General features: G+C 35.7%; 1 protein-coding gene across 2 annotated transcripts; it reads left to right on the top strand.

The window, feature by feature from the left end:
- Positions 1-1,790: 1,790 nt before the first annotated feature.
- LOC137401240 (uncharacterized) lies at positions 1,791-15,079 on the top strand. Of its 2 annotated transcripts, none has more exons than XM_068087652.1 (4): positions 1,791-1,857; positions 5,906-5,968; positions 10,134-10,279; positions 10,400-15,079. In XM_068087652.1, exons 3-4 carry the CDS (start codon positions 10,136-10,138, stop codon positions 14,759-14,761), a joined length of 4,506 nt encoding a protein of 1,501 aa, XP_067943753.1. In that variant the 5' UTR covers positions 1,791-1,857; positions 5,906-5,968; positions 10,134-10,135; the 3' UTR covers positions 14,762-15,079. The 2 variants fall into 2 exon arrangements, with proteins under 2 accessions (XP_067943753.1, XP_067943752.1); XM_068087651.1 differs by having other exon boundaries at positions 10,364-15,079.
- Positions 15,080-15,595: the final 516 nt, after the last annotated feature.

The following is a 15,595-nucleotide window of genomic DNA, read 5'->3' as shown; positions in this document are numbered from 1 at the left end:
AAAACATAGTTTTGAGAAAACTGGTGTTAAAGTTTGAGAAATGAAAACCAATGCACAATTTTGTTTACATTTCAAAACGTGATAGCAACCAATATCAAGAAGTTGTGATATTTATCTAGATTTTTAGAAAATCTATTTAACAAAATTATTTAGAAAAGTAATAACAGTAACATATTGCCCAACATCGGTCACTATATACTTCGATCTTGGAAATTCAAATGATTATTTTTATAATTAAACCTTATAATAATCTTATAAAATCGAATAATTATTCTTATAATTGAATGTTGTAATAATCTTATAAGAATCGTTAAAATATTATCATCTTCATTTCCTTTACTTTCACTGCTTTGGACACCAGTTGGAATACGAAAGTACTCATTATAAGTGTCCAAAATGTCAGTTACTTTGAAATCGGTAAAAAAGAAACCGTTACTTTTCAGTTCTTCTACGTTAATTACAGAAATCTTCGGCAATTGGACAATGCCATAGACTGGTGAAATGTGGACGTTTTTCTCGTGAATTGCCCACGGTGTAATGGTTCTACTCTCTGTCGCACGGCCTTATCGGCGTTTCGTTGGTCAGTCTTAATTTTGATTAAAAAAGGCTTGTCAAGTTTTAATGGCGATTTTAGGCCAAATTAATCTGTCTATTGATATATAATCCGATCAGATGGGTTAGTTTTAGGATATTGTCTACAAATTTCAAAGACTTGGTAACATATTTAAATAGGTTTATATGTGTTTTGTATCGTTATTATGCTTAAACGGCTCCATAGAAAAATGGTTAAATTTGTTGATGAGATTTGGGCACAAGGGTTTGGGACGGCCGTTCATGAATAATTTTCGTGAGTTGTGTGCGCATATGCATTTATCATAAAGCTCCCAAAATATCGCTTTGCTTGTGTTTGGTCATGGGATAAGATAGAGCTTTACATTTATATTCACTTTTCAACATAGTCTCCTTTTTCTGTACAATTGCTCCACCTTCCTGCAAGGTTCTCAATTCCTGCAGAATGAAATTCTGGCGGCTGGATTCCAAATCATTTACTCACTGCTTCAACGATGCCTGTAATAGTAGTGAAATGCTTGTCTATCATGTGATTCTGTAATGGTTAAAAAATATGCAAATCACTTGGTGCCAGATCTACGTACTGATCATACAGCTTTGGCCATAATGATCTTCCATTTTACTTGATATGACTCTTGGTTTTACACCTTCGCCTGTTGAAAATCCTATAACAGCTTTTTGTCTATGTGCGAGCATGTTTTCAGCTTGACAGCCATTTTGAACATGAAAAATATGAAACATTTTAATTACTAAAACGTGGAGTTTTTTGGTATGAGACGACAACTCCTATTCATAAAATTACAAAAAGTATTAAATTGCTAGATAAAATAGAACGAAAGTTATGACGAAATTCGTACTACTTATTGTCTGACCCTCGTAATAGCTCTCCTTCACTGTCTGCTCAGGTATAACGCACAATTATGAGATAACAAGTAGTGAGAATATTTACATTATTCAGTGTCAAATAATTCTTACACTCCTACTTTAGGTCACATGACCTATAGGTCACATGACAAGGATAAAAGTCTAACATTGCGTCATGATCTCTGAGACCACCGTAGCCCAACTATATTAATTGCTTATTCATAGCCATACCTTTGGGGGGGGGGGTGGTTCAATGTAGACTTGGCTTGTCTGTTCATATTTATTATAATCATTGCAGAAAGGTTGTGTTGACATTGCAGGTCAGATTTCAGCAAGAGGCTGCCCTCATTAATCTCTTGTGAATGACTTTTACAGTGAGCTGGTTGCCATTAGCTTGATATCAACCTACGCAAGTACATACTGGTAACTGAAATATTTTCAGCACCTTATTTGATTTTCCTTCCAAAACCAGGGATGATTTTGCTGTATTAAATGTGGTCGGATGATGTTTAATTTGTGAGGCGACGTCCTAAAGACTGTTTTAGAAAATCATGGCTCTATTAAACCACAAATCGTTGCAAAGTTTTCAGAAAATAGGAGAGAGATAAACTCAATTAACCCAACTGTTTGGTTGATGCAATCAGAGTCTTTTTGGATTGTCTAGGAGTAATGATCTTGAAGCCTACGCCCACATAAAAATTTGCAGTTTTAACCAAACATGTTTGTCATATGACTAGCTGTGGTTTACTTTGTCTGGAAAAATTAAGCGTAGATCAAGATCTCACACCACTTCTCCATATTCAGTGTTAGTAACACTTCTGCCACCCAATGGTTTTAAGATAGTCTTTACTCCAATGACTGTAAAAATACTATCCAATGAATTGTTGAAATTTTATCGCACTATATCTACCTCATACTTATAGCAACTTCAAATACACCTTAAAATCTTATACATCATCTTTTGTAATCAACGCCCAAAATTGATTTTGAACATTCATCAAAACATCGTCATCCGCTGCCTTGATGCTTGCTGATGCACAAAACTTGTTATATATTTTTAACAGTAGTCATGTTTAATTTTGATTTTTGGTTTATTTTCATCATTAACAGTAATTAAACAAAAGAAAAAAACCGGATGAGCGATGAAGCCCATAATACGCATTGGCATGGTTAGTCGTGGCATTGGGCTTGTCGTCACCGTGTAATCAAGATCAATTTTTATGAGTAATTAGGTTTTATTCACTTGTTAAAAGATGTAATGTAAGTTTTTTCTTGAAACTGGCCACCTTCTCTATGTTTGTTATAGTATTAGGAAGTTGGTTGCAAAAATAGCCAGTTGGTAATCTACCTTGCGATGGCTTGCACGGGAAGAAGATTGTGGGAGGTTTAGACAGAAATTTGAGAATCGAGTTTGGTAAATTGTGCGAGGGATGTAGTTACAATAAATACCATGATGGACTGAAAGTATAATGCGTTATGAATATAGTGAACTGATAGGTCGTATGGATGATGATTTGAAAAGAGGTTTGGTGTGGGTGAGACAGGGCTTTTTTTGTGAATGGTTCTTGTCATGCGCTTTTGAAGTGTTATCAAATTCGTAAGATGGATGGGAGGCACGTTGTCCCATGCCTCAATGCAATATGAAAGTTTGGAATTAGCCATAGAATTGTATAATAAAAGCAGAGGATTGTGGGGTAAATATTCAAACATGCGGTAAAGTAAGCCTGATAAGGGTCTCAGTTGTTTTAGCAAATATTCGATGTGTTTTTTTCCAAGGGAGATTAGAATTAATGAAAATACCTAAGAATTTAGTGTGATCTGTCTGACAAATAGGTTTGTTGAAAATGAAAATGAGATGAGTGTTAGCTAGATGAAATTTATTTTGGGATTTTATTAACATGAAATTAGTCTCAACGTTTTAAGGTGAGTTTGTTAGAAGTGCACCAGTTTTGAATAGCTAGAAGTTCATTTTTTAAACGATCTATGTGCTCATTGATGTTAGAGGATTCAAAAAGAGATTGGTGTCATCTGCATAGAGCAAAGGTGTAAAAAGGTTGGTGACATGTGTTAAATCATTTATGTAAATTAAAAAACTATTCCTCAAGGTACCTTGAGGTATCTTGAGGTATGGAAGATAAAGTGTTTCCAATAATAGCATGTTGTTTATGTTCGGTTAGATACATGTAGCTTTTGATCCAATTAATTGTGGTGATGTCAAAATTAAGATTGTGGAGTTACGTGTACAATATGTTATAATCTATTGTGTCAAAGGCTTTACTAAAATCTAGAAAGATGCCAAGAACACATTTACCATCGTTTAAGGATTTTAAAACGTTGTTTCAATTTAATTAGTGCATCCTTGGTGCTGCGCTTTCTCCTAAAACCATATTGCCCATCGTTAAGCAGTAAATTACTTTTAAGATATTCCATATTCTGTTTATTTACAGCTTTTTCAATTATCTTACCTAGCACTGGTAGAAAACTAATGGGTCTGTAATTAGAGCAAATTTTATTTGAGCCTTTTTTAAACAAGGGTTTTACTTTAGCTACTTTCATTTTACTTGGTACTTGAGAAGTTGTTAAGCTGGAGTTTAAAATGTCAGTTATTAGAGGAGCAATAGCTTCTGCTGCATCATTAACTAATTTTGATAGAATTTTGTCAGGTCCAGTTGCTTTGGTTGAGTTAACCTTTTTTGGAAACTTAGTAACATCATTGATGCCGACTTGCCATAATTTGAAAGTTAAACTTTTAGTTGATGTCCTTTGTGTTAGCTCTTCTGGGTTATGATTAAATTTTTCAAAGTTTTGTGCCAGGGACAGACTAATGGAAGTGAAATAGATATTAAAGGTGTTGGCTATATCAATCTCTGTAGTCAGTTCTTTTTCAGCATGTATTATAGATTTTGGGGCTGATGATGATGATTTAGTTTTGCCAATCCCATTATTTAAGTTTTGCCAGAGGTGTTTAGACCCAGAAACATTTTTTATTCGGGATTCAAAATAGTTTGATTTGGCATTGTGAAGCTCCATGGTTATTTGATTCCTTAATTTTTTATATCAAATTTTTAACTTTGAGGTAAGTGGTGAGTTGAGTGCTTGAGAGAAGAGGTAGTCTCGTTTTAAAATGAGCTTATACATGTACTGTATATATACGAGCTGAAATCTAGGGTTTTCTGTTAGTTGTGTGATTGGGTGATGAAGGGGTATTAATGAAAGGAGCATGCTTGTTGCAAATTGTTTCGAAGATGTCTAAGAAAGTGTTAAACAGTGAAACTCGGATAACTCGCCCTCGGATAACTCGAAAACACGGTTAACTCAACGTATTTGTTTGGTCTGTTCCCATGCAATGATAAATGGCTTTAGGTAACTCGACCGAAACTCCGTTAACTCAAACATTTTTTTTGCCAAACGGCTACCGAGACGGTTGTTACTATCGCTTTAAAACATCACTTTATTCCAAGCCATAAAGATAAACATCGACTTTTAGTAGTTCTTAGGCCTCGTTATTAACAAAATCAGCAAAATATTTTCATTAACGACTTTTCTAAAGGTTTGCAAAAATCAAATTTTACCAAACATCCGCTTAGCGATAACCCTCCAAAAGCAAGAAAAGTGAGGTAAATTTCAGATAAATTTAAAGTAAAATCGGCAAAATTGATAATGGGTTTTTAATAGTAAAGCAGTTTTGTAATAACTGGCTTACTGCAAAATTGATCTTGGTAGAAAAATACGCACAGAAAAATACGTATGTATTTTTTCTGACATTTTAACCGCGATCAAGTTTTGCCAATTTTAATCTGAGAACGTCCTGACCGTCACATCACCTAAAACAACAAACAAATCTCAAGTGATAGAAAAATATCTATACTTTCTGATTAAAAATATTTAAAACTTCACACGAGAGACCCTTTAACTTGCAACAAGCAATCTATGCTTTTGATTTATATATAGTTTGTATATGTACATGTATCTACTGATAAATACGTGCACTTATGACTGTCCTGATAACTTGAACGCTCTAATAACCCGAACACTTTTGCTCGGTCCCTTAAAGTTTGAGTTATCCAAGTTTCACTGTACTTTGTTTCAGTAGAGTTTGTTTTATATATTGAGTGCCAGTTGGTGTTAAAGAGATCAAAAGTAAAAGCTTGTTTGTCATAGGTTTTGAAAGAGCGATGATACGAATGATTGTCTGAGGAGGGTGGTCTGAAGCTGGTGGGGTGCAGAGCAATAAAAGTTGGCAAAGGCTCGCTTATGTCAGTATGAATGGTACTACTCTGTATGGAAAATTCTTCAAAGTTTATGATAATGTATGTAGTCAAGACATGTTTTTATGCAGTAGGAATAGTGACAGTACGTGATGTGATGCCGCACAGCTGTTGTGCTCACTCATCTATTCATATTGACAGAGAGATTTCCGATAGCTTGTTTATCACATTTTATCATCATATCAAGTTATAATCTATTTCAGACTGGCATTGTATTACACACAGAGATATGGATTAGAGTCACAGTTACCAACCTATAAGAACAGGTAAGGATGGTCATACAAGGATGGTTTTAAATAAGGATGGCATTTGTTGTTTGAAAAGGTGTTATCGACTATTGTTTGAGTTGTCCCACCGATAGCGATAGTATCGAATTATCAATGAGCAGACAGAGTTTACCGATAGTTATCGAGTGACTTCGCAACTGGTAAAACTATCGTATTATCGTGCTTGAAGAGATCGAGGATTGTGGGAAGGGATAGGAAAAGGTGTTCGAGTTATCAGAGCTTTCAAGTTATCAGAGCACTGTCACAAGTCCATATACTTGTATTTATTAGTAGATAAATGTACATATACAAACTATATATAAATCAAATGCATAAATGGCTTGTTGCAAATTGAAAGGCTTCTAGTGTAAAGTTTAAAAAAAATTCATCAGAAAGTATAGAGACTTATCTATCACTTGAGATTGGTTTGTTGTTTGAAGTGATGTGATTGCCAGGACGTTTTCAGATTTAATTGGCAAAACTTGATCACTGTTGAAATGCTCAGAAAAAAGACATTTTTTTCTTTTGAGTTTTTTAACCAAGATCAAGTTTGCAGATTTTCTTTAAGCTTATTTGAAGGTTAGCTCACTTTTCCTAGCTTTCGGAGGGCCATCGCTAAGCGGATGTTTGGCAAATTTTGATTTTTGCAAACCTTTAGAAAAGTCGTTAACGAAAATCTTTTGCCGATGATGGTAATCACGACGTCTAAAAACTACTAAAAGTTCAGGTTTATCTGTATGGCTTGGAATAAAGTGATATTCTAAAGCGATAACAACCGTCTCGGTAGCCGTTAGGCAAAAAAACTGTTTGAGTTAAGCAAGTTGAGGTTATCTAAAGCAATTTATCATTGCGTAGGAATGGACCAAACAAATCCGAGGGCGACAACTATCGGGTTAATGAACGTTATTTGCAAGATTTATGATTCTTGTTTCATTTCCTTCATAATATCTTTTATTACATGTACATTTAACAATATTCTATTATATATATTTAACAATGATATATTTTCTATTACATTTAGCAATATTCTATTATATTCTATTATATATATTTAACAATATTTTATTTTCTATTACATGTACATTTAATAATATTCTATTATATTCTACTATTTATATTTAACAATATTATTAGTTAAAGACCTAAATACGCTCATAAAAACAGTTAAAAGTTTGACCTTAAAGGTTGACCTTAAGATAGATAAAAACTTTTTTTTAGCTGACATCTATCAATAACCGTCAATTAAATTTGTGCATTCAGCAGTCGCAAATCATATCAACACACTTTGCTTTATATGTCAGCAGTTGTAAAGATGGCTGTCATTCCAAATTTTTTGTTCAGTGCTGTTAATTGTGCAACAACGGCTTTTTCTAAATGGACTGCTTTTAAATTTATTTTCACCAAGAAGAACGAATTTCATTGGTGATGATTTATTGGGACAGTAGAAAGTACAGTAGGCGATACATCATAAATAATGCATACTAGAAACGTTCACATCAAAGGGGTTTTATGTTATACAAACAATAAGATATAATAAGTAAGTAAATTGCCTAATCTGTTCCAAGATTTTACCAAACTCACCCCTTTGGCCATACAAAAAGGAGACACTAGACTTATTCTTTAATTTGTTGGCTGCACCGTAACTGCTGCATGACTAGTTTGCATCGACAATCTTTTTCCTTTTTCTGATCAATTTCACTGGTTTTATAGACTAGGATTGCGGTAATTTTACAATAAGTTGATGTGGAGCGCACATCTTTGACGTTCATTTAAAACGATTTGTTTATTTTCTCTAAAAAGCAAAGTCTGTTCTGCAAAACTAATAAAAATATTTTATACATCTACAATAAAGCAAAACAAAAATATATTGTCACTATAAAAAGGGTGGTGTTTACCTGTTCGTCATATATTCGTGTTCATGGGTCAAGGTTAGAATAGAAGATAAGCATTGACGTCACATCAACTCATGATATTCAGATTGGTAGTCCGACGCTGTAACACCTGCACCAATCGATCGTCTTTCAAGTATTTATGAACAATTGTGCAGCTACCTATTCTTTGTTTTGTTTCGCATTTGACGATCTGTGAATGTTGAAATTTTATGGAAGTTGTATACAACACTATACGTTCGTCATTGTTTCTCTTACAAGTGCAGCGAGATATGTTGCCATTCAAATTGAATTTGAGAACTCCCCCCGACTTGACACTTTGAGTTATATGAAGTTTTTTTCGTAGTACGAAGAAAAAACTTTGCATAAATTTTTACGTTATATGAAATTTGCATTTTAGGAGCATCTACTGTATTAGAAATCTACAGTGAATTAAATTTTTAATTTTAAATTTCATATATTGCCATAATTTGCATACTTCCATTACAAAGCATCAATTAATAACCAGTATGGTTATAGATAGCACTGGTGTTTCATAATATTTAAAAGACGAACAAAAAATGAACAACGAAAGTAAAGGCTAAAAGGAGAGGCTATTGGTAACAATAAAGGTTATTACTTATATAGCAAAAACATCATCAGGTGAACTTATAGATGCATTAATATTAAATCTGACAAACGATTGTATGCTGTATTGTATTTTGTACAACAGAAGTTCAAATGAAGAAAGTATTCAATTGCAATCCATGTCCTAGTAGTTTGGTTTCTGTATACAGGAATACTTTGGGATACGAGCTTGTAAGTCAATTCACTTGTATCTCACGTCAAATTTTTTTAAATAAAACAACTATATACAAATTAATCCGTTCTCATTTTCTGAAAGAAAAACAGGATGTTACAAAGGAAAAACATGTTTTTTTAAATTTTCTAATTCATCACCTACACTCACACATTAACAAATACCTATCTAATTGTTGTGATATGCAAAAATGTGACATTATATTCATTACTGTATAGAGTTCTTACCTTTGAGACAGGCGGTAGCAGATAACGGTAGTGAATAACAGCAGTGTGAGAGAGACTTGATGGCAATGCAATACATTTGGTATGCTGCACTTTGTGACAAGATATAAAATAAACTTTGAACTTAACTTAAATGAATTTAGGTTACTAAACGCACACTTGAGGCTGCATTTTAATCTTTTACTAAACCTAACTCTAATTTTCTCCTCGTTTTAATTTTTTTATTATCTTTGTTCGGCTTAACTCTTTTTGCCTCGTTTTTACTATAACTTTTAGCAGCCTCTTTTAAACATTTTTTAAACTGATTCGACTAGACGATTCAAGCGATGTTGTGCCTGAAAGCAGCCACTGTCATACTTGGCCACTTGGTGGCCGCATATAGAATAAGCTTGTATGCTCATATCTCAAAATATTCTTGTATTTCAAACCTTGCTGGTATCTCGATTTCTTCATATGTTGGGGCATGTTTTCATCGTATTTCGAGGTATGACTGTAAATTGAAACATTAATTTAATTCCGAATCTAAATTATGGATATTTAAATTTTATATTTAAAATTATGGATATTTTATGGAAATTTAAAATGGATATTACCACATCCATTTTGATGCCTTTGACTACTCTTTTCACTTCACATTGTTGTTTGATCGCTGAATTGATCAAAACTGAAGCTGTTCAAAATGTTTACAAACTTTAATTGATGCACTTGTATCTTGGAAATGTCACAAAATAAAAAGCATACATAATTATAACAATGGCTGAAGAATATGCAATTGTAACCATATTTTCTCATCCCAAAGAATTTTTAGAGAGAAGTTTAATATTAGCGTTTTATTTTCATTTTATTACCATTGTAAAATAAATTTAAAATTACTATAAGTCATGTAGAAACCGTTGAAACACAGTCACATTTTTATGACTGTCGCTACGGTAAATTTATGGTTCATTTAAAAGTCATATTAGTATTTGTTAGTTTAAAAAAATGTCAGCGTTTGCTAATCATATCATTAGTTTTTTTGGCAGACTTGCACCAGCTTGGTTGAATGAACAATGTGCAAGTTGGCCTACCTGAAGCATTAGCAGGTACTTACACTAAAAGACAAATTGTTCAACTACTAAAATTATATAATTTCATTGATGTAAGTTACCAAGACTTTAATGCTACAACTTGTGTATTACAGTTTTAGTGATTTTCTATTTTACAAGCATTAACCATTACTAGAAGACTTTGTACATTTAGTTTGTCAATTTCAGTTATGGCTGTCAAAGCGGCTGGCGGAGCCGGGGATCAAGTAAGGAGGCTGGCTAACGAATTACTTGACGAAACAGCAAATAAAGCAATCAGAGATTACCAACTAGCTGTTGAAGAAATTCCTTGGGGACCAGACTATGATCACCAGGTTAGTCTGTCAAAAACATACAAGTTTATAATTATGAACTATGACATAAATGTAAATTTTGATTTTATACCTTAATTTCTGTAGGTTTCCGAGTACAGACAACGTTTTACGGTCTTTCAGCAAAGATATCGCCAAATCCAGTTTGCTATGGTAGACGATATGGCTGATCTAAAAGCGGAAATTTTAAGGATGGGGAGAGAATGCTATCGCTTCAATGCTGGACTGCCCATGTACTCATACCAACATGAAATCATGAAGACCATCAGCGAATCGCAAGTCAGCATAGTGGTTGGAGATACGGGATCAGGCAAAAGTACACAAGTCTGCCAATACCTCTATGAGCATGGTTTTGCTAATGGCAATCATAAAATTATTTGCACCCAGCCACGGAAAGTGGCAGCAACGAGTCTCGCTGAACGTGTTTCTACAGAAATGAAAACAGCATTAGGAAACCTTGTCGGTTATCAAGTGGGCATGAAAGGAAAAGTTTCTAATGAGACTAAGATTGTATTTTCAACTGATCATTGCCTGCTGAATGAGTGTCTTAAAGACCGTCTATTTCTCCAATACTCAGTTCTAGTGATTGATGAAGCGCACGAACGTAGCATCTTTACTGATCTTTTGCTTGGTCTTATCAAAAAATGTCTTCCACAACGTCCAGATCTAAAAGTGATCATCACATCGGCCACAATCGACCCAGCAGTATTTCAGAAATACTTTGGTGAATGTCCGGTTGTGAGGGTTCCTGGTAGAATGTACCCTGTAGATGTTTCTTATTCACATGGTAGTCTACCTTCTGCTAATGAGTACTTGCAGTTTGTTCTTGACTGCGTAAAACAGCTGCATGCAGAGAAAGAACCTGGAGATATATTAGCATTTTTGGTAACACCATTAGATTGTGAGCGTGGTACAGAGGAGTTGGCTGATTTGGCTGATGCTGTATGTTTTCCTTTACACGGACAGCTGAGTGCTGAAAAATATGCTGAAGTTATGGCACCCATTACCGATGGTCGTAGAAAAGTTGTGCTTGCCACCAACTGCGCCGAAACATCTATCACCATTCCTGGGATCAAATATGTAGTGGACTGTGGTCTTGCAAAAGAAAAGCAGTTTGATCCGAAAGTAAATGTCTCAAAACTAGTCATATGTGGAATCAGTAAAAGTTCAGCAGACCAAAGGAAAGGGCGAGCGGGACGAGTTGAGTCTGGAGAATGCATCCGATTGTACAGTGAGCATGATTATCAGAGTATGGAAGAGATAGCTGTGCCTGAAATTCTTCGTGTCAACCTTGGCCAGGCTGTACTGAGTCTTATTGCATTGGGCATAAAAGACCCCCTGTCTTTTGATTTTGTCCAAAGCCCTGATAAACAAAGTTTGAAAAGTGCCCATGAGCTTTTGAAGAGTTTAGGGTGCTTAGACATTGATGGTGGTCTTAACGATATTGGAAAGAAGATGGTGCACCTTCCAGTTGATCCCAAATTTGCCAAGTTCATTTTGCTTTGCTGCGACCATGGTGTTGGCTACAAAGACATAGCAATGGCTGCCATGTGCATTCAAGGAAACATGGTATTTTATAGAGGTTCAACTGATGAGGAAAAGGTAGCAGCGGATGCCAAAAAAGCCAAATTTCTCGACAAATGTGGTGATTCTTTTACATTTCTAAAGCTATTTGCTTCTTGGCAGTCTCAGCCAGCTCATAACCGAGGTCAATGGTGTTTTGAGAATTCCATCAATGCCAAGCTCATGAAGAATGCCTACAGTCTGGTCAAAGAACTTAGGAAATGTCTCAATCGCCAACTAAATATCAAAGTGGAAGAAGAAGCACTGCTTCTCGACAACTTGGAAGTCATTGAGAAGAACTATCTTGCTTGTTTCTTCCCCAACAATTTGTGCTTTTTTTCTGGCTTTGACCGAGTTGGTTATTTTGTTCCGCAAGTGCAAAAGTATTGCCCTCTTCATCCTTCTTCAACATTGAGCTATTGCGGAGAGGCTCCAAAGATTGCAATCTTTGAAAACATTTTGGAAACCAGCCGAAAATATTTGATTTCGGTGAGCAAAGTTGATCAGGTTAATTACAACTATGGCGGAGGTTGGCTGAATGAAACGTACATCACGCAGCTAGTCGGGCAGTTTCCCTTATCAAAGGCTGGACCTGCTATTCAAAGAGATCTTTACTATACCCGTCGGGCAATCAAGAATGAGATGAAGGATGTTTTCGCTCACTGCCTTCTAGTGCCTGATTTGCTATGGTCACCACCGAAGCAAAACAGTTTATGGGTGAATCTAATAGTGCGACACAGTGATTATCAGCTGGTGAATGAGTACATCCAGACTAATTTCGTTGCTCCCCTGATTGACGCTGCACGTATGAAAAAGAAGGAGGTTGGAGTTGATGGTAAATCTGATGTGAAGGTCTATCTAGGAGCTGGAGGTAAAGTCTGTTCTTGTGTGATGCCAGATGAGTTTATTTCTGTAAAGATTGTCCTCAAAAGAGCATGCGATGCTTCACTTTTGGAAAATCAGCAAGTTTCAGAACTACTGTCAGGCTTTGGGGAGATTATCAAAATAGAAAAGGTAGAACAACAAGCCACAACATGGGGGTTTGTGGAATTCTGCCAACCATCTTCAGCTGCACAGGCTGTTGCTAGAGATTTTCCTTTGTTTCATTGTTTGAAATCTCACCATAGACCTCAAACAGCTACTGAAGAAGATGGCTTTCGCGGTTCCATCACTGTCGAATGGTTGCGGAGGCCAAGCAAAGAGCATGCGTTTGTGAAATTGCCTCCAGGGTTGCTAGACGAGCATCTCTTTACTGTAGCATCATTTTCGTTGGGTTTCACAACCTGCACTGCAAGGCGCAACAAGAAAGATTACAACAATTTATTTCTGAAGCCTGTTCCTAAAGATTGCACAGACAAAATGATTTTGGATAATATGCCTAGTTTTCTTCGAGCCTGTAATCCTAACATTATCATTCCGTCTGAGCCTGCATTTCAGGAAATTGAACTTGATCATCAAGCTATCAAGGCACTACTACAACCTTCTTTGCAGGCTTCTGGGCTGACATTGGCCTCCGTAAAGTTTCTTAATGACAGAGAAACGTGTCGTATTGTGCGATGCTTCATTCAAATGGGTTCGATAGCTTCATGTCTCAAGTTCCTAGACTCTTTAGAACTTTGTAACCTACATCATCAGTGCAGGCCATTGAAATTCATTGCTAGCTGGACATATCTTTTTAAACTGCCTGTCAAAGTGTATGATTTTTTGGAAAAGGACATTACACAGAGGGCGACACTCCTAGGTTCAACAACTCAGTTCCGTGTAGAGCCAAAATTTAAAAAGGTTGGAACATTGAACTGTCGATCGAATGACCACAACAATCTCAAGAGGCTTCAGACTGAACTTTCACAGATAATATACGGAGTACCATTTGATTGTGGTGGAACACTCAGTAGGTCGCTTTTGACTGGTAAACACGATGAAATGCTCAAAAAGGTGATGGATCAGACAGGAGTTCTAATTGAAAAGGATGCACGACAAGATCGATTAAATCTCTATGGCGGCCTTTCAAACACAGTAACAGCTCAGGGAGCACTTATTGAGTTTTTAGAAATACTCGGCAGTAAAAATCATTTGGAAAGTGTGTTTCCGTTGAAAGGAGGTGGCAAACCACCTGGTCTCATGAAACTGCTCTTGCGAAAGTACAAAGTGGACTTGCATGAATTGAATGCTATCGAGGGTTCCGTGAGTGTGCGATTAGATCTCAGAAAACATGAAATACAGTACCTTGGGACATCTGATGCTTATCATGCAATTCAAGCAGAGTTGGACAAACTTGAGAAAGAAGCCGTTGATAGAAATCGTAGCAGAGTTGAAACTCAATGCCCGGTTTGCTTGGATGAAGTTGAAGAAGACAAAGTGCAACTTTCTTTATGCGGCCACCACTATTGCAAAGAGTGCTTCAATGACTGGATGAAAAGTACTATCAAAAACAAGTCTTTTCCACTCTGTTGTACTGCAGAAGATTGCAATGAGTTTCTGTGCATTGATGATATTTCCATCACAAATGATGTGATCAATGCCTCTGTGGAATCCTTTGTGGCGCGGAACAAGGAATACGAATTTTGTCCAACACCCGATTGCCCTAACATCTACCATGCTACTGAAATATCTCAAACTTATCATTGTTCTATGTGTTTTGTGAGAACCTGCACACGTTGTCACAAAAATGCCCATTTACTAAATGAGGCTTGCTCAGCTGACCCCGATTCCAACTCAATAGGTAGATGGATGGAAGAAGATCCAGAAAATCGAAAAAAGTGTCCAGGCTGTGGATTTGGTATTGAGAAAAATGAAGGATGTTTTCGCATGAGTTGCACAAAATGTAATGCTCATTTTTGTTGGAATTGTCTTACTGTTTACCCAAGTATCTCAGCAGTGTATGGTCATAACTGTCCTGGAAGAGCTGGTCGTCCTCAATAGCACCCCTATAAAACTTTTGCTTTTTTACGATTTCAAGGACATGGGTTATGAGATACACATGGTTCAGCTTTTGTTGGGTCAATGCACTCAGTGTTTTGAATTTGCCGAAATAAGAACTCACTACTTTATATTGTAAGCCGTTTGATATTTATTCCCAGAACTCAATTTATGTATCTAATACAGTAATAACTCATATCAATGCAGCCTTAACCATTTCATACTGAACTCTATGTTTCTTATTAACTTGTAAGTTCTGTGTGGGCTTTATCATAAACTACAAAAATGTGCTCTTTGTATGTAAACATATATAGAAATATAGGTTTTACCACCTCAGTATGTTGCTTTAGTTGGTGTCTTTTGTATGGATACAAATCATTACAAACAAGAATACCAAAGAGTATGCTTCATCAAACTCTACTTTATTTCAACCAGATTAATGGAAACGCTTAACAAAAGTCTGCCAAATCTTATTTATCATCAATTTCCAAAGCAAACGAGTTTCCCTGATATTTCAAAAACATACTTTTCTTCCAAACAGCTAATAGTTTCATTAGCCATTTGAAAACGAAGCAGAGTTTGAGTACGCCTGATAGCCAAACCCTACTTCAGTTCCAGTTAAAATATACCGAAAATTGCAAAGATCTAAGTGTCATTTATTTTTAAAGCGAGTGAGCTTTCTTTGATATTTCCCTGTTGCTGGCAAAAACCATGACTGAAGCTAAGTTGTTAATATTAATAATATATATATATATATATATATATATACCACCAAACCTAGCTTCCAAGTAGTTGGATTACAAGAGTGCACCACCACTCCCAGCCTAGCTTCCAAGT

This window comes from Watersipora subatra, chromosome 7 (genome assembly GCF_963576615.1).
Source record: "Watersipora subatra chromosome 7, tzWatSuba1.1, whole genome shotgun sequence".
NCBI lineage: Eukaryota > Metazoa > Bryozoa > Gymnolaemata > Cheilostomatida > Watersiporidae > Watersipora > Watersipora subatra.
Note: the sequence above shows the minus strand (reverse complement) of the source record. Positions and strands in the feature narration are given on the sequence as shown.